Here is a 26,209-nt window from a genome sequence, read left to right on the forward strand (position 1 = left end):
GACAGAAAGCATGGCTGGAGTTAAAATGTCTCATAAAGAATGATAACCTAGTACTCACCTGTGAACTGTTAAATAGGTATTGCATTTGGGCTATAGCTTTGAGCTGCAGGGAGCTAGGCATAGTAAGGCATTAAGTTTAATATTTCTAGTAGCTAAAAAGATATAACTAGGAAATGGAAATTGACAAGAACCATGGAAGAGAGAGCCAAATTGAAAAAGGGGGTAATTTAAATCTAATCAAATGAAAAGCAATAGTTTTCAGTAGCAAACATGCTGCAGAGTCACAGCCCCATATAAAAATTCAAACACCTTTATGTAGTGACTCGGAATGTTAAGTACTTTTTCTCAAAACAACACTTCCATCCCTTGTATCATAAGGAACTTCATCAGAACAAAATTCAAAATGATTTTCGTCCTCCTTTTTGTGCGTGTCTGTATATATATATATATATATATATATATATATATATATATATATATATATATTTTTTTTTTTTTGTTGCCAATTATGTGACTGTTTTTTAGCCAATTAGTATTTTCTTGGTAGTAACATCTGCATAGATTTATAGATTAATATTAGGCTAGCTGCTCTTGTGGGTCATTTAAACCCTAGTCAATTACCTCATGTGAGAATCAAACTCTGCACTTTGTGTCGTTAAGGTAAACACATTAACCATTATGCCAGCCCCCCTCTCAACTCATAAGTGTCAATTGTAACAGTAAGAGAAGCCTATTAGAGATCAATCTCAATTTGAAAAAAAAGTGAGACGTGAGACCTAGGCTTACAGTTAGAAAAAACTTTCGTATATAAAGAAATAAACAGAAAAACGTGTTGGGATAAAAACTGGGATTTAGGAGAATTACAAGTGTTGTGAAATGCATATCCTGCTATCAAAAGACATTTTGAATACCAGAATGTATAACAAATTCATTGTTGTTTAGCAATTAGTTATGATGTCTTAATACTCTGAAATTTTCCTGTTATCTGTTTGTTTGATACCATATTGTAAGTGAAGATGCAAAATGTATTTATCAAAAAATGGAAAAAAATAGCTCATTACAGATGGTCTCCAAATTCAAATGGAATGGTATTCATATGGTAGCACACAAACCTTTGGAGTATATGTCAGTGGCACAACAGGTATCACATTTGTCTTTGGTGCTGGAAGACCAGAAGGCTCTGGGTTCTATTCCCACTCCAGATGACTGGTTTGCTGACACTGCAAGTGCTGCACTTTTGAGTGTGTCATCCTTCGTATGAGAGGTTAAACTGTGGTCCCGTCAGTTTAAGTTGGTAGTAGCCCAGGTGAGCATAAACGATTCCACAACAACTTTTTAAAAGAGTAGAGGAAATTCTCTGATGCCCTGGCCAAATTTTCTCCAGCAGTGTAAATGCCACCTTGGGCTTCCCCTGAAGAGAGGCCGCTAGCATAGTGGGACCAACCCGTCAACAAGTTTAGGTATGGTTCATCATATCTCAGTTGATCAGTCGCTCATTTCAGTGAAATTCATATAGTTCCCCTGAGGTTATGCCTCTTCAGAGACTGGTATCTTTGTAGTGGTGTAGAGGGGCCCATTCCTCACTTCATTTAGGGCTTCTAAGTTTTTGATTAAAGTTTTTTTTGCCGAAATGGTCTGTCAATCGATTGTGATTCAGTGGACTTGTGTGTGTGTGTGTGTGTGTGTGTGTGTGTGTGTGTGTGTGTGTGTGTGTGTGTGTGTGTGTGTGTATATATATATATATATATATATATATATATATATATATATATATATATATATATATATATATTTATAAAACACAGTTGTGTACTGCATCAGCTGAGATGAATAAGTTAGGAATGCCTAGAAAATTGATTTTGTACCTATCTTGCTATTTTATTATTACTGCTTTGATGCAGCTTTTCATTATCCTGCGTCACCTGTTGTACTTTGTAATTTCAGATTGCTGCTGTTATGGGATCTTGCACTGCAGGAGGAGCATATGTACCAGCAATGGCAGATGAAAGCATTATTGTACGAAAACAGGGCACAATATTTCTAGGGGGTCCACCACTGGTAAGTGCAAAATATCCTTTCTGTAAATAATAACATATTGAATATATTTGCTGGTGCATACTTATGGTCCCAGAATATCAATAAGATTCACAGTCTCTGATTAGGCCAGAGCAGTTAGGGGTCATCCAGTGTCATCAGTGAAGTATGAAACAGTTCTCATTTCATCATAGCCTGTCAGAATATTAGTATGCACTTAGCTAGCCTCATTTTTAAAGATATATGTCATAACCTAAATCTTTTAAAACTTCTAAGACATTCAAAGTTGAATTTCTGAACATCATATTGAATCCAAACAAAGAAACAGCACAACTTCATTCATAAATATGAAACCGTGGGAAATGCAATTCACATGACATAATAGTTATTTATAACCATTGTGACAAAAGTTGTGAAAATCTCATTCACTCTAAGGGAGTTGAGATCAGACAATTTCTAGCTGTAATATATAGATGTGTGTGTGGCATGACTAAACACTTGGGGAATGGGACCAACTTGTTCGCAAGTCCTCTGAGATATTTAAAATTAGGCAATGTGGCTTTACAGCAGGAGGATAACATTGTGCAAGGCTGACTTTATGTGACTTGATTATGACTAGCCATCTTACTGGCATAGGGACAAAGCTTTGGCCAATGTTAGCAATTTTTGGGTTCAAGTAGCAACTTGGATGCTAAATGAATGGCTGGTGTGTGAAGAAGTGAATGACTGATGGTTGTGTTGCCTTATCTGGAGGGAAGGTTTTGAGGTTTACTTGATTGGCACTAGCCACTGTACCTGTATTTCTTAGTAGACAAAAATTAACAAAAATGGAGCTTGTGAGGGTGTGTGAGCAAGTAGATATACATATTTTACATATTTACATCTACCATAGGGTAATTTAAGTTAGGGCTAGGGGTTGGAATAATTTGGTTGAGCTTTGAAAAAAAAATGCCTTGCAGTATGATGACCATGTCAGCTCACCACCCAGCTCTTACACCTTAAGGGGAATTTACAGACAGTGATTGAGACCCCAGAAGCTTGGATGTCTATGGGAACCAAAACTAGTAAATCTGATTTTGACTTCAGATATGGTTAACTAGATTTTTTAAGGCATTTGATACAGTGCCACAGAAGAGATTATATACAGAAGTTGGATAGCCTTCAAGGGTGTGACCAAGTTGAAGCCTATGTAAATGCCGGATAAAAATCAACTCAAAGAAGATAATGCTAAATGATGCATGCAATGAGGCAAGAGATCTTATTTCATGGGGCCCTCTGGAGTGAGTGGAATACTTAAACTTGTTCTTTTTCCCTTTTTTCTAAAATCTTGAGTCCTCATTTTCAGTTGAGTGATTCACTTAACTTGTTCATGATTTTTCCATTATGTGGTTAGAGGAGAGTGCCTCCTCAGTCTCCAGCTCTTTATTGCCACTTGAACTTTGCAGATCTCCTTCTATCATGCATGATTTGGAACATTTTTGCATTCAGTGCTTATAAAGGAAAAACTCTAAGTGTGACATTAGCCACGTGGTCATTATCCATACCAACACATATGACTTCTTTCATTGTTTGACGCCAGGGCACAGTGCCAAAAAGTATCGTTAATGCTCATACTTCATTCATTTGACTGCCAACATTGGATAGGTACAACTCTTAATTCTTCACCCTAGTTCATGAGATTTGAAAGCACAGTAAAAGTCATTACTGAGACCTGTTTCACTTTTAAGGTCTCAAAGAGCTCTTGTAAGTGGTTTCCCCTCTTGAAAATGTCATAACTGTCTACACTGTTATTTTGAATCTGATTTTTGTCTGTTCACTCATTACAGTCTGTTTTATTATACAAAATCTGCCTTGCACTATTGCCAGATGTGTCATCATCTCATCTTTAAAGCACTAAAATATTTAGGTAAAAAGTATGCATGCTTTTTGAAAGTTTCACTCATTAATTACAAGTATAGCGCCCTTAGCAAGAGAAAAAGCTCTTAATAATATTTATAACAGAATTTTATATAACTTTCCAAAACTTTGAAGGAACATGTCGACCTTATTGATCATCATGCCAAATTGTTTTCTATAACAGGAGAGAGAGAACATATTACACACACACACACACACACACACACACACACACACACACACACTACTTTCTCACCCAACCTTTTGTCAATATGACATAACCAGGCATTTAAGCAAGCAATAATGCCTGACAGGGTGTGTGTTAATGTGTAACTAATGGCCGCCCAGGAGTGTTATGAGCTACACCCCTGGAAGGACGTTAATTACACATTAACACACACCCTGGAGGGCATTATTGCGCTTAGACAATGGGCTGTCTGTAAAATTGTTGTGTTTTACTTGCTTATTTATTTAAGTACTATATTTTTTTATATATTTTAATGTAAAATAGTTCCTCTGCCTACTGTTTCAAACTTGTTGTAGTATATTTTAATGGTGTTGGAGGAAGCATTTTACATCAAATATATATAACAAATAATATAGTGTTTAAAAAAAATAAGCAAGTGAAACACAACAATTTTACATACAGCCCATTCTCTCTCCCATATACACATACATATACACAGAATCTCCTCTGCTTTCATACACACATTCACTCACACAAGATCTGTCTCACCTTTTTTCTCAATCTCTCACAGTATCAAGCTGCTTTCATGCACACATTCAGTCTCACTACCTCTCGATCTCTCTCTCTCTCAGGCAGTATCCTCTGCTTACATCCATGCATTCACTCACACATTACTCTCGCTTTCTCTCTCACTCTCTCCATCTATCTCTCTCTCTCACACACACACACACACACACACACACACACACACACACACACACTCTCTCTGCCTTCATGCACCCATTCACACACACACACACACACACACACACACACACACACACACACACACACACACACACACACTCTCTCTGCTTTCATGCACCCATTCACACACACGTGCAGACAGAAACACACACACAATTGCTCTCAGTCTCTTACTTACATACTGCATACACTCACACTCTGCATTTTCTTTTTTTTCTCTTTTTGTTTTACAATCGCTAAATAGCAAAATGCTGCTTCGCGAGTGTAAAATAATGGCTAGCTCACTCTCACTGACATGAACATACACACACACAGGCATAAACACACACACGTACCTTTTGTCTTCTTTTTTTATATTTTACACTAGCTGAACAGCAAAAACGCTGCTTAGCGAGCGTAAAATAATGGTGGCCGTTCCATTTCCTCAGTCCGAGCTCCACGGCGGCTTGATAAGCTGCCGTGATGCTGCGGACTTATTTTTCTCAGCGGGCATTACTTGTACATTAATACCCTGATGGAGAATGCTCGTTCTCCAATCAGGTTATTGATGTACAGTTTGCCCATTGTCTAAGACATTGTGACTGCTTTTACTGAACTCAGGGAATCTAACCATCATTTGATGGAGTGGTGTTGCACATTTGTTTTTTTTTGACACAGCATAGGATGTAACATAATTGCAGAGCAGTTTTGCCAGTTTATGATTTATGTTGCATGGCCTGTGGGCTATAATGAGCCATTTAAGATGTAAATGGATCATAATGACATTACTTATGACACTACCTCAGAATGAAGAAAACAAAGTATAGCAAAAGAATTGTTCACTGAACAGTTTTGATTTCTTGGTACTGTCTACTTTGTCTCCAAATTTCCCTCACCTCCATTTTTTTGAATTTCGAAGCACTAATCACATTATCTATTATCATTCTGACAAACCCACTAATACACATCTTCAGTGGCTCAGTCTTCAGCATTTACTAATGCATTATTATCTTTCATACTGTAATAGCTACCTGTACTTTCATATGAATGCAGTCCAATTAGCAAATGCATGTGTAATTGATAATGTGTATTACTTAATGTCTGTTCGTGTATATTATTAAATGCCTGTTTAAAATGCTTGTAACATGTTGGAGCTGTTCATACTGCGCCTCCACTGAAAAGGGGTTTTTAATTAAACCCAGTCGGACAAACGTGGTAAACAAAAGAAAATAAAAAGAATAAATAAAATGCAGCTAACAGGATGTGAACACAGCATACTCTTCAAATTGTAGACTATATGGTGTGTCTTCTCTGTCCATTTGACAGTTAGGGAGGCCATTCTCTTGGCTAAGTCAATTAAGGGTCCTGCTGTAGTGACAAAGTTTTGTATAAACTTATGACGGTAATTAGACAACTCCAAAAAAGGTTTTGGCTTGCTTTTTTGTAGTGGGAGTTGACCAATTAATTACTGCCTCTCCCTTTACTGTCTGGAGATTTATTTTCCCCGTCTTAACATTTAGCCTAAATACCAAGCTTCAGCCATCGCAGTGATGGTGCTGCGGTAGCATTGTCGCCTCACAGTAAGACGCTGTCCGGTTCGATTCTCAGCTAGAGCGTCTTCTGCATGGAGACATGCGTGAATGGGCGTACCTTCATTGAAGGTTGTGCGTCAGGGCTGGTAACTCGGCACGTAAAAATCAACTACCAATCATTAACGGACCGGAGTTCCACTGTGGCGACCCCTAACCGGGAAAAGCCGAAAGATACCCTCAGTATTATACTAACATAAATAACTTCTACCATGCATTTCTGAGAATGTCTGTATTCCTGAGTACCAGTTCTTTAACTTTCTGTCTTTAGATTACTGACAGTGGACCTCATATCATTACTTCAGGATACATTGTGGGGTGTTTTTAACTTCTTCAGCAAAGAAAATCACCACAGAGCCAAGGCTTCAGCATACATACGTATATGTAATGTGTTTGTTCTAATTTTCTTTTTATATTTTACCTTACTTTGTAAGTTTCTCATTACTTTGTAATTTATTTCATTTTTTCTCTCTATCATTTCAGAAATATCTTTCTACTTTGCATGAAACGTGTTCTCAGGGGGTCCATGTCATTGTATTGAAAATTCATTTTATTGAATCCCAAATAGTCTAACCCATTTGACTGAAAACCCATTTCACTTAAAAATCATTTTCCTGAAAACTCATTTCATATAGAACTGTATAGAAAGTATGCAGTTTTGTCATTTCTTATCACATGATTTATTAGGGAAGTGAGTCTAACAGAGAGTATGTGTGTGGTGCGATGGTCAGCATTGTGTTATACCCCTGGATTTGCAGTACTCCTGTACTGATTCACTGTGTGCAGGGTTTGTTTTTTCTTTTATCCATGGTTGTGTGACCATGAAGTTAGGTTAAATATATATATATATATATATATATATATATATATATATATATATATATATAAAATGTTATATGTGTGTGTGTATGTATGTATGTATATATATATATATATATATATATATATATATATATATATATATATATGGGTCTAGGCCACATGCTCAACTAGCATATGTCCGAATCACAAAACATCGAACACACATACACGAAAGTGCTTAACATCGAAAAGCGCTTCCGTGTATGTGTAGTTCAAAAGAAAATCTATGTTTCTGCAGGGGGGCTGTGCCCCCAAAACCCCCCTACTTTATTATTCTCACTCCAAGATTGCACTACATTGGGGAAAAGGGAATTTTCCCTTACCCGCACTGTAGTCCGATCTACAAAACAGGCACACCTACACGGAAACGCTTGTCGATGTTAAGCGCTTTCGTGTATGTGTGTTTGAGGTTTTGTGATTTGGACATATATATGTGTGTGTGTGTGTGTGTGTGTGTGTGTAAAGGGATGTGGAAAACAAAGATCCCATATTGGGGTGTGGTGGGGGGGTTACCCCCCCCTCAGCAAAAACATGTTTTTAGTATATATTTCTTTTGCAGATGGTTTTCTGTTAAATGAGTTTTCAGTCAAATGGGTTAGACCATTTGGGAATCAATGAAATGACATAGACCTGTTCTCAGCACTGAACACTAATACAGTCTCTTTGCCCTCTGCATCAAACTCTCTAATATGAACATTTCTGTTGTATGCTGTCCTTTGGGCATTTTGCTTCTTTCAATGTGTTCTCTGACAATAGGCATTATATTCCGTAATCTGTCCTGCAGTTCTTTTTAATGTCTTATCTTAACGGGAGTGTTTTTTCTTTACAGGTTTCCCTTGCTATGGCTGGCAAGCCTTGCAGATGTCTATTATACAGTAGCTCAAAGGGAGTAAATCCACTTGAGGCTTGGGATACTTCTCTTGCAGTGAAGAGGAGATATGGAAGCAGCTGGTCCCCCAAGTTTTACTCATCTTGTTCTGTTCTTTGCAACATTAAAAATTTCTTGTTCCTCTAACTCATCTATTCAAGGGTCATATGCCAAGGTTTCAGCTGCTTCACCTTAAAGAACTGGCATAGTTCATGCATAAATCTAGGGTGCCTTTGAGCTGTAAGAATTTCTTTGGGAATTCTTACTTTAGAAAATAGTTGCACCAGTTCTTTCACTGCAGCCTAGCATTTTCTTATTTTAGAACTGTCTCTAGGACCTTTGTGGCATAATCAGTGAATATCAGTATGTACTGGTTATAGTTGCTTGACTTCCCAAGGAGACATGCAAAGTCCAAAGTCCATAAATGTTCACTCATATCTTCTAATATAGGTAGGTGGATCAAAGGGTTCTTAGTGCCTTTGCTGTCTTCTGTCATTCTGAGCAAGTTGCACAGAAGTTTTCTATTTTATTCTTAATACCTGGCCAGTAAAACCTGCATTAAATCCTAGCCTTTGTTTTATCGATGCCTGAATGTCAAAACATGGCTATGGGCCAACTTTATTATAAGAGCTCTAAAAGGTTTTAGTACTATCAACTGGCTCATTGCATGTTCTCGCTCTTTAGTTACTTTATAAAACAAGTCATTTTCAGTTCAAAATATAGGCACAAAGTAGGGTTGCTCCCTCCAATTCTTGCTATATTTTCTTTAGCTCTACTTTGACTGCCATCTTCCCAGTGGGCTTTTTTAAAAGTTTAAATAGCTTTTGTGATCAGTTAAGTTAGTATTACTCTCATCCCTAGTCTGACATGAGGGATAGTTTCATCTCTTACAAGGACAGGTACTGCTTTCTGTCCTTCACCTAAGTCTTCCCCTACAAAAGGCAGTTTGTGAAAGTAATTCTCTTTGACCTAGGATGCTGGTAGGTTTTCTGTTTCTTATCTTATTTCTATTTTATTCTAGGCCTAAAATCCTGCTTGTGTACTTGTCTGAATTTCTGTTTAAGGCCGCGTCTGGCTACGCTCTTTTTAAGACTCGTCTGCCTGCTTCTGAGTTTTTTACACTTGTTTTCCTTCTCATAAATGTGGGCCACTCTTTATCAATCCCTGGACTGAGTTCTGTCAGTACTTTGCATTTTCCACAACTCTTTGAAATCGAGAAAATTTTCCCCAAGTATCACATCATGCATTAGATTTGGCACTAATACTACAGAACATAGTACTTTGCCTACAGTAGTTTGTATTTCTGCTTAAGTTGCAGGATACTCTCACTTGTCTCCATCTACACACAGCACTTCTGTTTTCTGGTTGCTAAAAGCTTTATAGTAACAAACATACTCTGTTTTAAGTAAAATAATCATACTTGCTGAATCTAACAACACTTCTAGTTTCTTTATTCAAAAATAGTACATTTAATACTATCCTTATGGTATTTTTTGCTAGCTTATTGTCACTGCCCTCCTCAAGATAAATCTCTTATACTAAATGTATTTCTTATTGATTTTTTAAATTGTACCTAAAAGAACAGCTTCTCTTTTACTCTATTGTATATTTTTTTGTACTCTACTACAATCCTGTAATTTTTCTTGCATTGTTATTGTATATTAAGTCAATTTCTGTAATTTTTGCTTAATTGTACTATGGAGCTTTTCTCCCCAGGCCTCCTCTGAAAAAGGGCACTTGTCCAGTCGGACTATCCCGGACAACAAATGTCAAATAAATAAATAATAATACGTTTGGTAATAACACAATAGCAAAAGGAAGATTCTACACTTTGGCCTGACTACATTTCATTCATTGGTTCACCTTCAGATATAGGTTACTTAACTCATTTATTATAGTTAGTACATTTAATTTCTGGCAGTGGTATTGACATACACTGTACAAAATTTCACTAAATGTTTTTTTCTTAAAACTTTTAAAGCAAATTAGTTTGGATAACAGTGTTTTTGTTTACTCATGGGTATAGGTTTGTACTTATTTTGTTTACTTGCAGACATATTTGCATTATTAGATGAAGGCTTGTTAGTAGCCCTTGCTGTGCATATGTCTGACTCATACCTATCAACTGTCCAGAATTTTGCAGAATGACCAGATCATACCTCCCAACTTCTTATGGCAAGAAATCTGAATAAAGCCAAAATAAGGGGGGGGGGGATTTTAAATATTGCTCTTACTAACTTAGAAAGTTTCTAGAATAGCACTTTTTTCTTTATCATCCATTCAAGCCTCTAACTCAAACATCTGTCAATATTAGTGATGTCATTATTATTATTATAACAATATATGATTATTAGTGATTTCAGTTCTCAGTGATTTGCTATAAAAATGCAAATTTTTTGAGGACCGACCAGCCCTCTTAACTGTCCAGATTTTCACAAAATGTCCAGATGTTTGCCTCGTATTCTTGGTCTGTTCCTTATAAAATCTATGGTTTTCTTCTAAAGCATTGATACTTGAAGTCATTAAATACTGACAGACATATAAGTTTCAGACTTCATATCCTTCAGAAAATGTATGCAAATACAAATTTTGTTATTCTAGCAACTTTTTAAGTTTATAAGGGCAATATTTAGAGTCTCTCCCCAATTTTGTCCAGAATGATTGCTTAAAGAGGTTGAGAGGGAGAGTCCGACTTCAATACCAGATGTTCTTCTAAAGCTACTACCTGCTGAGATTTGCACATAATTTTGAATCCATATTTAAGTATATAGTTAGATAGTGACATCTTAAATCTGTCCACTGCTAAAATGTCTAACTGTTTTGTAAACCATTCACATCCAGTTCTAACTATAGTCTCAGTATGTGTTTCTGTACCAATTTGTCCACAGTGAATGTCCAGCGGTTAAATTCATCTGATTGTGCCTCTGTTAAGATACCTATTCCAGCTAAAAGTTCCTTTTATTTTTATTTGGCAGTTGAGGTCATGTGTGTCTTCCATAACGCTAAAGGTTTCCAGAGATTCTCTAGTAAAATGTGCAGATAAAATTCTGGCCCACTCAGTTACAAAGGGCCAATTCTGTTTTGTCAAATACCTCCTGAAGACCACAAGGTAGGCCTCAGTGTCATTGTCTGCTCCCTGTTTCTTCAGCAGTAGACTGATTCTGTGGCCTTAGGTGGTTGATTGATTGTGGAAGTTGTGTGTTGTATCGCAACATGTTGCTGTTGCACGGTAAATAGATATTGCTCAGTGGTTGTGCCACTTAGCGTCACTTATTTCCGGGAGACTAAGTAATTGCTGACTGGTATTAGCTGTTTGTCTTCTGTAAGGCTTTAATAAACTGGTCCATTTTAGGGCCAAACAGAGCAGCTGTAGTCCACAATTAAGAGTTAGAAAGGATTACAGGTCACAAAGTCTAAGTTGCACAATTCATAGGTTTCAGATAAATTGGCATTTTCAAACTCTTTTTCAATCACAGGGGAAGTGTATACTTTTTTCGCCTTCTTGCTAGTCCAGATGACATAGTAAATATGTTCAAATCTTTCTACAGCACACATTTGTAACACTTTCTAAATAGTTAATGGTAAGGATAAAAAAATCTCCCATTGAATTTCTCCACCAGATGTCATATTTCAGTTCAATAGTAGTCACAAAAATAATCTTACTCGTCAGTTTTTCAAGATTCAATATATTTTCTTTTAAAGAGAGAAAAAAACATACTCTTTTTGGCAAAACAAGTAAACACAGAACATTTAAATGAAATGCTGTCTTAGTATTTACAGCTTTCTTTAAAATATTTCAGGATCACTTTTATTGCCATATAATACAGTCCAAATAGAGAGTCCGTCAAAGCTGGCCCAAAAATCTTCAAGGCTCATAGTTTTTCCCTTTAGCACCTTCACATCATGAGTAGCAACAATTCCACAGATATGTTTTATGTTTCTAATACCACAACATGAATGGACTCCATTTCTGAATTAGAGTGCAATTAAGAGTTCAGGAATTAGTATTTCTTTAGTCATCATTTGCTGTTCTCAGTACCTGCAGTGTACCCAGAATTGCCTCCTTCAGTAGTTCATCCTGAGTCACACCTATATGTAGCATATTTAAGTATGCTTGATTATTTTATATTAGTCTTGTTCTTACCTCTGTTGACCTGAATGGGTACCTTTACCCAACAGTGCTGTAGTTTCTGCTTTCAAATCCTGGCATTTTATTAATTTGTCATCCTCAGTACATAGGACAGTATAATCGCTGGGTGTAGCTATTTCAGTAATTATTTCTACTTTTGTCCCTTTTTTTTTTTACTCCTATATCTGGTTTTCTTGCTTATGTTTTCTAAATTGTTGGTATTGGCTGAGCTCATGATCAGAACTTCTTCGTTTTCAGTAAAGCTTTGTGGTTCATGTTTCCAAGGAGGGATGTTGGTTTGAGGGGGAGGGAGGTTGGTATAATCGTTAAGGTGTTTACCTTACAAACACAAGGTGCAGGATTTTATTCTTACGTGTGATAATTGGCTAGGCTTAAAATGGCGCACAAGGGCAGTTAGCCTAGCATGAATCTATGAACCTATGAATTACTTGTATGGTGTAATATTTGCATAATCTCAATGCAGCAGTCTTGCCATCCAGTAAGTATCTAGACCTAAAGCTTTGATCAGTATGCAAAGTATAGTAATGGTCACTACAGATATATTTAGATTAGGTTCACAACAGATATATGTGGTTTCTTAGGTATGTACTAGACTAACGATGACTAGGACCTTTGTAAGATGCACAACCCAAATGTGACCCACAAATTTCATTTATATATGGGGTGATTTACTGACTGCCATTGTCCGTCAGAGACATAGGTGCCAGACCAAGGGTGCTTTTCCAATTACCCATCGACTAGTCCAGGGTTGCATTGAAATAGGGATAGGGAGAAACTCTGCTTTACATGGATGGGGAGCCTGTTCCAGACAATGGGAATTCTCTGAGAAACACCTCGCCAACATGTCCTATTTATGTCACAAGCAAAATTTAAGTCTTTTAATCTAGTAGTTCTGATGTTTGTTTTGTGGATGTGCAAAAGGTTCATCAAAACAGGGTCCAGGGATGCCTTGTATGTCAGACAATGATCACCTCCCAGAAGTCTGTATGGTACTGAGTAAAGAGACAGAGCTTTGAGGTGATCTGCGTAGGACATTTTGTTTACTGTCTGCATTCTTTTTGTAAGGAACCTTTGTGGGTGGTCCAGTTGCTGCATGTGTCCAGTCAGGTACATTCTGAAGTGGAGGGCATTATACTCTATGATGGGTCTGATGAGTGCCGAGTACAGTAGTATGATGACCTCTCTGGATGTAGATTCTAAGCCCTTGCTTATACATTGAGCAACATAGAAGGATTTTATTACTACCTTGGACACCTGTTGGCCAAAGGCTAGGTTACTTTCTACATGAGTTCCCGGATCCCTGACTACTGAAGCAACTTTTAGGGGTGTTTTATTGTTGATGTAGTTACCCAGAGTAGACGACTTTCTAAAAGATAGTATAATGCATTTCTTGGTATTGTGTTTTAAGCTATGGCTTTGGCAACAAATGTTTGTGTTAGACCTTTTTGTAGGGTGTTCTCCTCTTGGGGGATTCAGTGACTGCTCCCAGCTTGAAATCATCTGTGAACTTGGTAAGCCAGAAGCTTTTGACCTTGGCTTTGACATCCAAGAAGTAGATGCCAAAGAGGAGTGGGCCTAGCATAGAGCCCAGTGCAGCTACACTGGCAACTGGCCTCTTTGTGGAGGTGGCCTCATGGATTCTAACCTCCTGGGTCCTATCAGTGAGGCCACTCCTTTATAACACACTAGCTATCCAGCATGTTATAAAGGGGTTTATACCTAGTTCTGTGAGTTAGTTGACAATGCCCAAATGAGATATTCCTTTTTCTTACAGGGGCATGTACATTATATGTAAAGATATGCTGTCAGTTCAGTGTTGACTGGCAGTCCACAAAGTCATTAGTATCTGTTTAAATCTGAAAGGATCAAAGTATTAATCAAATCTTGTTATGAAAACTAAGACTAATGTGGCAAATCTAAATTCTGTAGGTAATAGATTCCAGATGTCAGTATCTCTAACATAGTATCTTGCATTTAATCTTGATCCTGGTGCTGTCAGTGTGAAACAAGAAACGGTTGTTATGAATGTTAAGGTAATGACCATGATATGCCAAGCTGAAGTTGGCACCAGTAGTGCTATTTTGAGAAGCTTTATAAACATGATTTAAGTCTCTTCTTAACAATCTGTAGTAGACAGAATCGAGGTGTAATTTCTTAAGCTAAAAAATAATCAGTACTTTTTAAACCCATGATATGTCTCATGAGTGTGCACTGTAGACCTTCAAATTTTGTTATATTCCCCCAAAAGTGTATACACAGTGATGCCTTGTACTCCGTTATTGATCTGATAGGAGTTGTATGCCTAGGTAGTAATGTATTCACATATCTTGCTGCTATAGTGCTCCAGGTCAGACTCATTGTGATGAAAGCATTTTTACAGATGGGCATCAAATTTTAAGTGACGAGATATAACAACAATTCTTAGGTTCTTGATATGCTTAGCTGTGTTCAGGGTATTATAGCTTATTATGTAAGGAATATTCCACATATCTTTTTTCCACAGTACATGATAGCTTATTTCCTGGTACTGAAATTAATTACATGCATTCTCACTAATCATGTCAATGAACTAAATCTGTTAAGATACATTTCTTTTTTCTGTAAGTCTTCAGTCTTGGTGTCATCCGCAAAGTTTGAATATTATACTGATCATATGGATGGAACAGTTATCATGAAAAGATTAAAAAGGAAGGATCCCATCATAGAACCCAACGGGTCTGCATAGGAAATCATGTATGGATAAGAAGATTTTGTTGTCAATTTAACAATAAAAGTACAGTTTAAAATACAGTTTGTAATCCATTGGGTGATATATCCATTTATTTATTTATTGTTTATTTATGCTTTGTTGACTGAGATAGTGCCACTATGGCAGGAGTCTGTTTTCGTAGAAGACCTAAGGTGGTATTGACACTAGTCGAAATGTGGCCAAGACACTGGGAAAGTATTGGTCTTACATTTTCAGTAAGTGCCACATTATCTTGTAATTACACCTGAGCTACCACCAACTCAGGCAGATGGGACATTTGTTAAACTTAGGAGTGCAGTACTCCATCATATACTGCACTGACAATACTGGAAAATGAATCCAGGTACCTGGGATAAGAGTAGAATCTGCAGCCTTCTGATCTTCCTGCATCAAAGACAAATGCACTACTTGTTGATAAGTAGCTAACTGACATTGACTAATTGATGCTAACATTTTTTGAAGTGCCATTATTGAATTAGCACTACCATTTATATAAAAGTAATCAAACAATATTAACAAGTTCACATTTACAAACGTTATACATCACCTATATTGTTATATATTATGTAATCTATGCAATATTACAGGAATTGTTCAATTACTGCCTTCTCGTAAACCTCATTCCCCCTCCATTTCTCACACTTTAGTAGAGTTACATAGCTGAATTGTTTTAACTGCTGCTGTTGTAGTACTTAATTACATTATGCCTGCTAGTTTTACAGGACTGTAGTATCTACAGTGTGTGGTTTCCCAGCACTTCAGCTCTAAAACCAACATTTTTAAACTAAGAGGGTTTTCTGTCTGCACTCTTGTGACAGAAGTGTGCTGTAGCAAATCTGTCTGAGTTGGGGAGTGCTGGCTGAAAGCTTATTGTGTGTTTTCCTGATCGGTCTATAGGACTTTGTTATAAAACTTGTTTTTCTGATTCTGTACAAGTCCAGTGTGTGTGGGTTTGTGCTCATTTCCTCAAAGCTTCTCTTGGTTTGGCTACCTCGCCTGAGAGTTACAGAGAATCTGCTGCATTTAAGGCCATCTGCTGCTAAAAGAATGAAAATAAGTATCAATCTGATGTTGTCATTTTTATTCATTCCTCAACATATGGGTCTCATTTCCAAGCTTGGATCCGGCTTGGCCATACTTATGTAGACTCTTTAATCTGACTCTTGAGGTAATGTCTAAGAGCCGTGTAATATCTCCGCTCTTGTTTGCTGCTTGCACACTTTTTTTCTTTCTGTTCCTCTTTTAAAAAAAAAAAATCTTTCTTTGTTCTATTTTTTTTTTTTTAACCTTCTTCCAGATATGGCTGAAAAGCCAACAGGTTTTAAAAAGTGCACTTCCTGTGGGCATAAGATACCCAGTTTGGATATCCACAGGGAGTGCTTATATTGTTTAGGAGCAGCCCATCTTGAAACCTCCTGTCTCTATTTCAGGGGCTCAAACCCCCACTAATAAACAGAATCCTCTTTGTAGTCCAGGGAGCATAGAAAATGCTGTCCTGCCTGATCTCCGAAACCTGCTCCAACCGAAGAGCTGCCAGCTAAACTACCTGAAAGATTGGATTGGACATTGGTGATACTGAAATCTCAGTCTCGGAACTCTTGTTTTTCACCAGAGCCTGATTTGATGCTATCCGTGTCATTATTCATTACAGATGCATCTTAGATCCAACCTTGGATCTGACCTGGCAACTTCTCAGACAGATCCAGAGCTCAAGCTCCTCCCCTTCCCATAATCCCTAGCTACCCTTTAACCTTTAAATCTTGTTTGCCGCTGAAACGCTTCAGACGTGGTCCAGGCTAATGCTAGCAATTAACAGATAAGTGGTTATTTTTCTTGGGTTTCATTGCTCTTTCCAAGTTACTTTTCTTGTCATTTTGTAGGTTAGTTAAATTACCTCCCATCATGGTTACTAAATTCTTGGTTAGGCTTCCCTCCCCCCTCTTCTGGGGTTTATCCCTTCCCACCCTATTTCCTTTAGGGTAGTATAAAAAAAATAAAAACAATATTTCAATCTTTTCCTTTTTTCTGTTACAGCTGGTGCGAGTGTGTATGTGCTTGTGCTTAGCATGACTGACAAACCCTCTGGGTTTAAGAGATGCTCATGCGATTAGAAGATGCCATGTTCCGACTCGCACGAGGAGTGTTTGTATTGTTTGGGGTCAGAGTACCTGGAGGTTTAATGCGACATTTGTGCCACATTCAACCCCGGGGGCCTCATGGACCTCCACAGTAACCTCTGCCCTCGGACTACCCTTCCAAACCCTCGCAGGAGCCAAAGAAGAGGCCTCCTCCTCCCTCAGGGTGGGGTCATCGTCATCTTCTCTTTCTAAGAATACAAGGATCTTGGATCACAGATCCCCAGATCTGAGTCCAGCATCTTTGGCTTTGGATCTGAGATCCACTATTCTGAGAGCCTCAGATCAAGCCCTCAGATCCAAGGCCTCGACAGAGCAGAGACCTTCGAATCCGAGTAGGGGTAGACTGTCCCTGGATCGACCAGTTTGTTGGATTCATCCGGCATGCCATCTAAAGCTTGGATCCAGCTAGGCCTTCGGATCTGGCAGCCCTGTTGATTCCCAATGTCATCAAAAGTCCCCTTTCTTGGTCATCCAGGAAGTCAGATCCAACTCGTTGGAGCAGATCCCCTTCATGGAACCATAGGGCAGTGGGATCTAAGGTCAGATCCCCAGCAAGATCTGGCTACTCGTCAACTTTGTCCAGATCCACCAGAAGTCTCCTTCCCTCGGACGTGGATAGGATAATGAGGAGTTTCCTCATGGCCCAAATCAAGTTGGGCTTGCTGCTGTCCTCTGCCCTTGTGGCTAGGTTACATTCCTCATCTACAGAACTTCACTGTCCTCTTCCAGTCCATCAGGTTTTGGAATGTCAGGGCCAGGGGATTTCTAGTGAGAGGCTGATGGTGTCTGGTAACCCCCCCTTCTCGACACCATCAGGGTCCCTGGCTGGCTCTGTTCCACTGCCCTTGGATCAGGGTGTGCCTTGCATTCCTTTGGGGGCTTCGATGCCAGACAACTCAGGGCCCATTTCATCAGGGGGCTTTGGTACTGCGTCAGGATCCCTTCTCCCTTCCCAGGTGGCCCTGGCTGCTGCTGAAAAGGGGAGCTTCGTCCAGCCTGTCAGCCGTCCAGGTGGTAGAGAAGACCTTCAGTTTGGCAGTTACCTCTTCTCCTCTATGTCCTCCCCAGCCTCTCTCGGGTTTGGGTGATGAGGCCTCGCTATCCATCCAGGGTCAGCTTTCCCATGAGCACCTTCAGACTGGCACTGCCCCTCTTGGGGTACCCATCTCTTCTGAGTCCTCCCTTGAGCCCACTGTGGAGGAATCTCTTTGGAAGAGAATGTGTAAGAGCAGGCACTTGAACTCCCCCAGTGAGTCTCTCACTGAGGACACTGATTTTGAGGAGGGAGATGGGTCCCCCAGACTTCTACTTGAGGAGGTTTCTGTCTGGGACATCCTCGAAGTTTTGAAGCAGAGAGGTGGTTGGCTTTCCCCAATGTCTTCGGAGGAGTCCATGCTCCTGAAGGCCTTTGGAATGGACCCATTTTCTACCTGGGCTACCCCTGCTGCTGAGCTCGTGGACCTTATCACCAGCATGGCTTGGAAGGATCTGGACATGGTGGAACCTGTGCCCAAAAAAGCAGACAAATTCCTCAGTCCACCCAAGGATAGGACATTTTTGAGCAAAGGGGTCCCCTTAGATGCCATTATGGTGGCTGCTGCTACTAAGGATGAGCTAGCTGAGCAAAGCTTCTCAGTCCTTCCCCCAAACAGGGAGTTCCACACGATTGACTGTTTCAGAAAGCGTGTGTTTGCCTCTGCTACTTTTGGCCTGAGTGCAAGTAATTACTTGAACCATTTTACCTGGCTTCAGATGGATTTGGTTTTGAAGCTTACCACTTTGCTGTCAGAGATGTTGCCTCCAGGGAGTCTCAAACTAGTCCCTCCTAGGCTGTCTAGTCTAACCTCTTTGGATAATGCTTCGATTTAACTGATCTGCAGTACTACAGAGGCCATCTCTCGAGTGGCAGGCACTGGCATTGCTATCCAACAGCATGCCTGGCTTGCCTTTGCGGGTTTGCAGAACCCTTTAAAGAGTCTTTGACTAACGCCCCTTTTGATGGTTCCATCTTGTTTAGACCTTCTGTTAAGGAAACCTTAACTCCCAGTGAGCAGGAAGGCAAGACTCTTTCCACGGTAGGGATTGTTCTCTACTCCCCAGCAGTCATTTTCTAAGACCCAGAGAGGAAGTGAGAAACTTTGGCTTTGGAGGACTCAGTCTTCCTTTCAGGATGCTCCCCAGGAATCCTGTTCCACAGGCTGGGGCAGGGGATTGAATGGCAGTCACCATCCCAGGAGCAGAGGGGATCTGCAGAACCATGGCTCCCGGAACCCTTCTTAGAGAACCCCTTCCAACTCTCCTGAGATGCTGCCTGACTGTCCTGCCCTGGAGGCAGTCAGAGGTCAACTCTCCCTTCACCCACTAGCCTGGAAAAGTCTCACCTCTGATCAGTGGTTGCTAAAAATAATTTCCAGGGGTTACTTCATTCCCTTCTCCCAGCCCCCTCCAATTCCGAAATTTCTCCAGACATACCTCTCTGCCAAAGGGAGTTGGCCTATCTCAAGGTGTAAGACCTCCTTTGAAAAAGAGCCATTCAAGAGGTCCCAACAGGACAATGAGGGTCTAGAACTTACATTCGCTTCTTTTTGGTGCCAAAGAAGACCAGGGACCTGTGTTCAATTCTGGACCTCAGCAAACTAAATCTGTCTGTCAAGAAGTCCAAGTTCCAGATGGTCACTGTTCAGTTCATTCTGCCTCTCTTGCGCAAGAACGATTGGATGTGCTCAGTGGATCTCAAGGATGCGTACTATCATAGAATGATTGACAGATGCTCCAGGAGACACTTACACTTTTGGTTAGGAGCCAGTCATTACCAGTTCAGAGCCTTGCCCTTTGGACCCCCCCCCCCCGAGGATTGCCAAATGTATGACAGTGGTGGCAGCTCATCTCCGGCTGCAAGGTTTCCACGTTTTTCCAAACCTGGACGATTGGTTCCTCATGGGTCCAATGAGGCATTGACTACCACTGGCCACCAGGTATGTCCTCAGCCTTTTCCAGAATTTAGGCATCACATTGAATTTTCCCAAGTCTAATCTCATTCTGTGCCAAAACCTGGAGTTCATCAGGGTCCTGCTGGACATGGTATTGGAGACTGCAGCACTGCCTTCCTGCAGGGTTCACCTCATTTGAGATCAGGTCTCTCTTTTGCTAGAGCTGGTGCAGCCATAGGTTCACTTGATTCTCTAAGCGTTAGGTTCCATGGAGGCTGCCATTCAGTTGGTGCCTCTTGCCAGTTATCACATGGGAGTTCTCCAATGGACTCTGGCAGTCCAGTGGTCCATTCTGTCTCAGCCCATGTCCATGATGAAAAAGTTGACTCGGGTGTGCACGAATGATCTTGCTTGGTAGCTTCAGTTTCAGGATCTATTTCTAGGCAGGCCATTTTGTCTTCCCTCGCCCAAGGCCACAGTGACCATGGATGCTTCCCTGTGGGGGTGAGGGCATTTCCAGGGCAGGACTGTTCAAGGCACATGGTCCCCCACAGAGTCCAAATTGCACATAAACATCCTGGAGATGAGAGCAGTCCTTCTAAAGTTGCAAGCCTTTCAGGATTGCCTCCCTCTGGAGACTATAGCAATTCATATGGACAACATGGCAGTTGTCTGGTATATCAACAAGCAAGGGGGAACAAGATATTATCCTCTGTGCAGAGAGGCCATGAGAGTGTGGCAATGGACAATGTCTTCCAGGTGCTTTCTTCTTGCAATGCATATCCCCAGAAGCTCCAATGTGTTTGCAGACAGACTCAGCAGGTAAAATCTTGAGTGCTCATGAGACGAATCTATGACCACTGGGGAAAACCTTGCTGTGATCTTTTTGCTTCCCCACTCAACCACAAATGCAGCAATGACTTTGCCCTGATCCCCCCACGAGGAGAGTCACCCAGGGATGCTCATGTTCATGATTGGCCTCCGGGTCTCCTCTAAGCTTACCCTCAGGGTCTCCTTTAAGCTTATCCTCATATTCCCCTAATACCCAAAGTCCTTCAGAAAGCTCATTACCTGAAGACCCCTCTCATCCTCATTACCCCTTTCTGGCCTCATCTGGTGTGGTTCTCTTTCCTACGGTCTCATCTGAGGTATCCACCTTGGATACTAGATCCCATTCCGGATCTTATTTCCCATCCCTTGGGGTTTCCACTTCACAATCTCTGGACCCTTTGTTTAACAGCATGGTTTCTGCAGTTCCAGTAATCCTTTCACAGTCCAGGCTTCCTTCCCCAGTGAGGAACATTATTTTAGCTTCTCAAAAACCATCTACAAAGAAGGTGTATTACAGTAAATGGAAAAGGTTTTCCCATTTTGGCTAAACAATCAAATCTGGATCCCTTTTCAGTCCCTATTCCTGATATTTTGCTCTTTGTATCTTCCCTTTTTCAGGATGAGGTGAGTTTTTCTACCATTAAGCTCCAGTTGGCTGCCATCTCCAATTTCTGTACTAGCGATGAATTTACCTTTTCTTCCGAACTGTGTAAAGCCTTTCTGAAAGGGGTTTTCTCCTTAAGACCTCCTGTTAAGGATCCATCCCGTCATGGGAATTGACTTTGGTGCTTCGGTCCCTAATACAAAAATGTTTTGAACCAACAGGTTCATGTCATATTTAATTCCTTTCCTGGAAAATGGCCTTATTACTGGCCATTACTTCGGCCAAGAGGGTCTTGGAACTCCAGGCTTTGTGCATTAAGCCTCCATACATGATCTTCCATAAGGACAGGGTGTCCCTTAGAGCAAATCCTTCCTTCCTAAAGTGGCATTGGAAGCTAATCTCAGTCAATCGATTCATCTACCAGTTTTCTTCCCCAATTACTCTAATAAAGGAGAATGCAACCTGCATTGTTTTGATGTCCACAGACAATTATGTTTTTATCTAAAAAGGACTGAGGAGTTTAGAAAGTTGGATCAACTCTTTGTGGCTTTCTCTCAAAACAGAAAGGGCCAGGCATTCTCCAAAGTGACTATTTCCAGGTGGATTGCTAGTTGTATTTCCTCCATTTATGCTAGTAGGCAACTGGAATTATCCAAACCAGTTAAGGCTCATTCTTCTAGGTCTGTAGCTACGTCATTGGCCTTTTTGGATAGACTTTCCCTTGATTTGTGCTGCTGCGACTTGGTGTAATCCATATACTTTTATTTTGCACTACAGATTGGAATTGGTGTCTAGAAACATGGCTTCCTGTGATTCCTCCATTATCTGGTATATTTTTCATTGAGGCCACCCAGGATATATAGTAACTGTGAACTCTGACCCATTTGTGATGAAAAATGACACGGATAGTATCAGATAGAGTTATGTACTTACCATAACTTGCCATCTGTATTATCCAGGGTAATTATTTACCACATTCCTGCCCTCCTTCCCCCTTCCTTCTGGGGTTGTTACGAGGCTGAATTGACTTATATTGGGTGAGAAATTTTTTGGCCTTCTATTGCAGTGGCTTCTGTGTTTCTACTAATTTAGCAAACTTGATGTGAGGGTTAGAAGGTAGCAAGGGATTATGGGAAGGAGAGGAGCTTGAGCTCTTGATCTGTCTGAGAAGTTGCCAGCTTGGATCCGAGGTCAGATCAAAGGCTCATTTGTGATGAATAATGACACTGTGTAGCATAGACACCAAGGTATGGTAAGTACATAACTCTTTTTTTCCCCATGGCGCCAGTCACCCTTCTTACAAGTAACTCTGAAAAGACTGTCACTTCCCCCTTCCATGTCATTCTCTATCAGGTTCTTCTGGAGTCTTTTCAAGGCAGATGTGAATAGGATTATGAAGAAGTTACACAGGGCCCAAATTCAGATGGGAGTATAACTGTCTCCATCTCCCCTTGAATCCTTGAGCCTGCAGCATGTATCTCATCCAGCTGGATCTCCTTCTCTTATCCATCCAATGATTTTGGAGCCCTCAAATCCAAGTAAGCTGAGAGTCGATGTGTTTGATCCGAAGACAGCTAGGTCTTTAACTCTGACTGTGTCCCACTCACTTGATGGTGGTCCCTATAGGGCAAGATGAGTCTTGTAGCTGAAGTTTCAGTGCTGGATCTGGGGGGATGGTTTCAACTCTGAGGTATTTGGAGCTGTCACCACTTCTTGCTGCTTCAGTGTTGCATACCTTGGGTCCGACTCCTCCCAGGAGCCCAGGCAGGGTGGGGGCTTGGCAACACCTGGAGCTTCAGCTCCAGTGAGGCCAGCAATAGCTTCTCCCAGTCATTCTGACTCTGAGGTGGAGGAGAGGGCTTTCTCTCACCTGAGAGTCCAGTGTACTCATATCTCTTTGGATCCTTCAGATCTGAGTTCTAAGACTCATCAACTGATTCCGCAGGGACAGCTGACCCACTAGAGTTTCCAGGCAGTTCCTCAGCAGGAACTTCCCCCGTCTTCTGATAACTCTGCAGATCATCCCACTGAAGCGGTCCTCCGGAAGAGATTGTGCAAAAGGAGGCACATAGATTTCCCTCAGGAATCTTTAATCAAAGACACTGACTTCAATGAAGTGGAGGGTCCCCAAGGTCTCCCCCAGAAGGGATCTCCTTTGAAGCCATTCTAGAGATCCTTAGCCAGTAAGGTTGATGGTCTTCCAATTCTCCTTCCCAGGAGGAGTCAGTATTCCTAGAAGCCTTCAGGTCTGGCCCATCTACATCTTTGGTTACTCCCCCAGCCGATGACTTTATAGATCTTGTGTCTCACCAGGCATGGAAGGAACCGCATACTGTAGAACCCACCTCTCTCTGTCCCAATAAATTTCTTGGTCTGCCTAAAGAGAGAATTCATTGACATTAGGGAGTTCCTGTGAAAGCAAAACAGAGCTCTTCTGTCCATCCCCTTTGTGAAGATATTAGATATTGTTATCTGTGCTAGCATGATTGGCTGAAGTTTTGTAAATACTTGTAAATAATTGTAATTTACCCTGTGTTATATATGCCAGCATGACTAGCTATAATTTTGTAAATAAGTTTTTTTTTTGTTTATTACTTTGATTTATGTAAGATGTGTGAATCAAACAGTGTTCTTCTGGCTGACCAAATGTACATGTTTTTTAAAAAAAATAATTCTGAGCGTAGCTTATGCCAGTCAGCTGACCTAGATGTGATGTCATCGTGTGCCAGAGCTGAAAGGAATAGAATCTCCACAGCAGCTGTTTTGTTTACTTTTTAAAGTCTGATATGAGAGAGTAGAATTCTCATAAAAGCTTTCTGTGACTTTAAAAAAAACTGCTATAAAAGCAGGTTCTGAGTAACTTAAAGTTAAGAAGTAGTTGTAGTTGTTCAGTAGTTAGTTGTTGTTTTCCAGATCAGTAATTATCACTCAGAGTTTTCCAGAGCTGTTCAGCAGGAATAGTAGGAGTTGGTTTTCCAGTCACTGAAGACCAGACAACAGCCTGAGGAGTGGGCATAAATTCTTATCTTGCCTGGCAGAACTCAGAGTAACATCTTGCCTTGCTGAGTTAATTAGATTAGACAGGGACAGTTAATCTTTAGATAGTTGGGTAACTATAGTTAGTTAGAGTTTTTGTACAATCAGTGTGTGAAATCTACCCTACAGTGTTGTTTTCATAATTCCTGTGTGTGAAACTCTGTGGTTTAGTAGAATCAGTTATTCAGTGTACACATGTTTTACATAATTTTATTATTATTCAATATTTAACTACCTTTTTGTTGTGGCTGGTTATTTTGAAAGTACTTTTAGTAACCTGAGAGTGTTATTGCTTATTGTGATAACACCAGGAACACTCCGAAAAGCCTTACTGCTTGGACCACATGCTACCTTTTATATCAGTATTTATTTTACCCACTATAATTGAACACCCCTTTTGAAGAATATTGTGGTACTTGACTTGTGGCAGCCATTACCTTGTAATTTGGGAAAGAGAACATAGCAGGTAAATCTTTGCCAGTCTTTCCCAAGAGTGTTTGTATGTGTGAATATCAAACATTTAACAGTAAGTGTATCAAATACCTAGAAGTAGGACACAGTGCTCTGCAGTGGTTAGTGTGAAGACTCATTTGGGGACCTGGAGTGAAGCATATAGTCCAGTCCCAGGCTTGGAGCCTGTTCCCAGTGTACTCTTAGGGAACATTGTGTTTTTCTATCCCTGCTTTCAGTGACGCTCACTTACTGGATACAGTGCTGAGGATTGAGGCTCCTTAGTTATTGCCCCAGGTTTAAGTGGGGTCATCACACCCCTAACAAAAAGTCCAGGGCTATATACATGTTTTGAAGCATGTTTACTTCTCAGCAACCTTTGCTTTTTGGTCACTTAATTATTTGGCATATTTCACCAGATTGCAGAGAAACTTGATTAAAGAACTCTTCACTTCTCTTTCTGGGTCCATGTTGGCAGAGGAGCAGAGACAGCTATCTTTGCAGCTGGCCACCCTTCACGCTATTTCCAGTGCGTCCATGAAGTTAATCTCTCATGCAGTGGAAGGTTCCTCACCAGTAGTGGGTTCAGGCATAGCTGTCAGGAGACAGGCATGGATGTGCTTATGCGACTTTATGGAGCTCTTTTAAGTCTTCTTTCATCAGTACTTCCTTTCGTTGAGCTTCATTGTTTTATCCTACAGTAAAGGAAATGCACTCCTTTAGTGGCCTATCAGAGAGATTGAGATCCTTTTACTACACCTGTTCCTGCTGTCCTGGATTTTCTTGCTTCAATTTTTCAAGAAGAGGCTAGTTATTCCACTGTCAAAGTTCAGTTAGCAGCCATTTAGAATTATCATTCTGGCAGTAATATTTCCCCCAGCTTCTTCTAAACTGTACAAAGAATTCCTGAAAGGTACTTTTTTGCTTAGACCTCCAATTAAAGACAGTACTCCACCTTTTGGGATCTCGTACTGTTACTGCAAGTTTTAACTCAGACTCGGTTTGAGCCCTCGACCATGTCTGATCTCAAGTTTCGGTTTTGGAAAATGTTTCTTTCTAGTGGTCAGTACTTCAGCAAGGCAAGTTTCTTAACTCCATCACTCTGTAAAATTCCCTTACTTGGTTTTCCACAAAGACAGAGTTAGTTTACATATTACTCT

The 26,209-nt window shown here is 40.2% G+C and overlaps 1 protein-coding gene across 1 annotated transcript in view; it reads left to right on the forward strand.

Annotated features, from left to right (window-relative positions):
* MCCC2 (methylcrotonyl-CoA carboxylase subunit 2) overlaps nt 1–26,209 on the forward strand; it is a 1,233,028-nt gene that overhangs the window by 313,106 nt on the left and 893,713 nt on the right. The window contains exon 6 of the mRNA XM_044064435.1: nt 1,945–2,058. Coding sequence (XP_043920370.1) covers nt 1,945–2,058 — 114 coding nt within the window. The remainder of the gene's footprint in view (nt 1–1,944; nt 2,059–26,209) is intronic.

This window comes from Protopterus annectens, chromosome 2.part2, assembly GCF_019279795.1.
Source record: "Protopterus annectens isolate FY-2018-M chromosome 2.part2, PAN1.0, whole genome shotgun sequence".
In the NCBI taxonomy this organism is placed as follows: Eukaryota; Metazoa; Chordata; order Ceratodontiformes; family Protopteridae; genus Protopterus; species Protopterus annectens.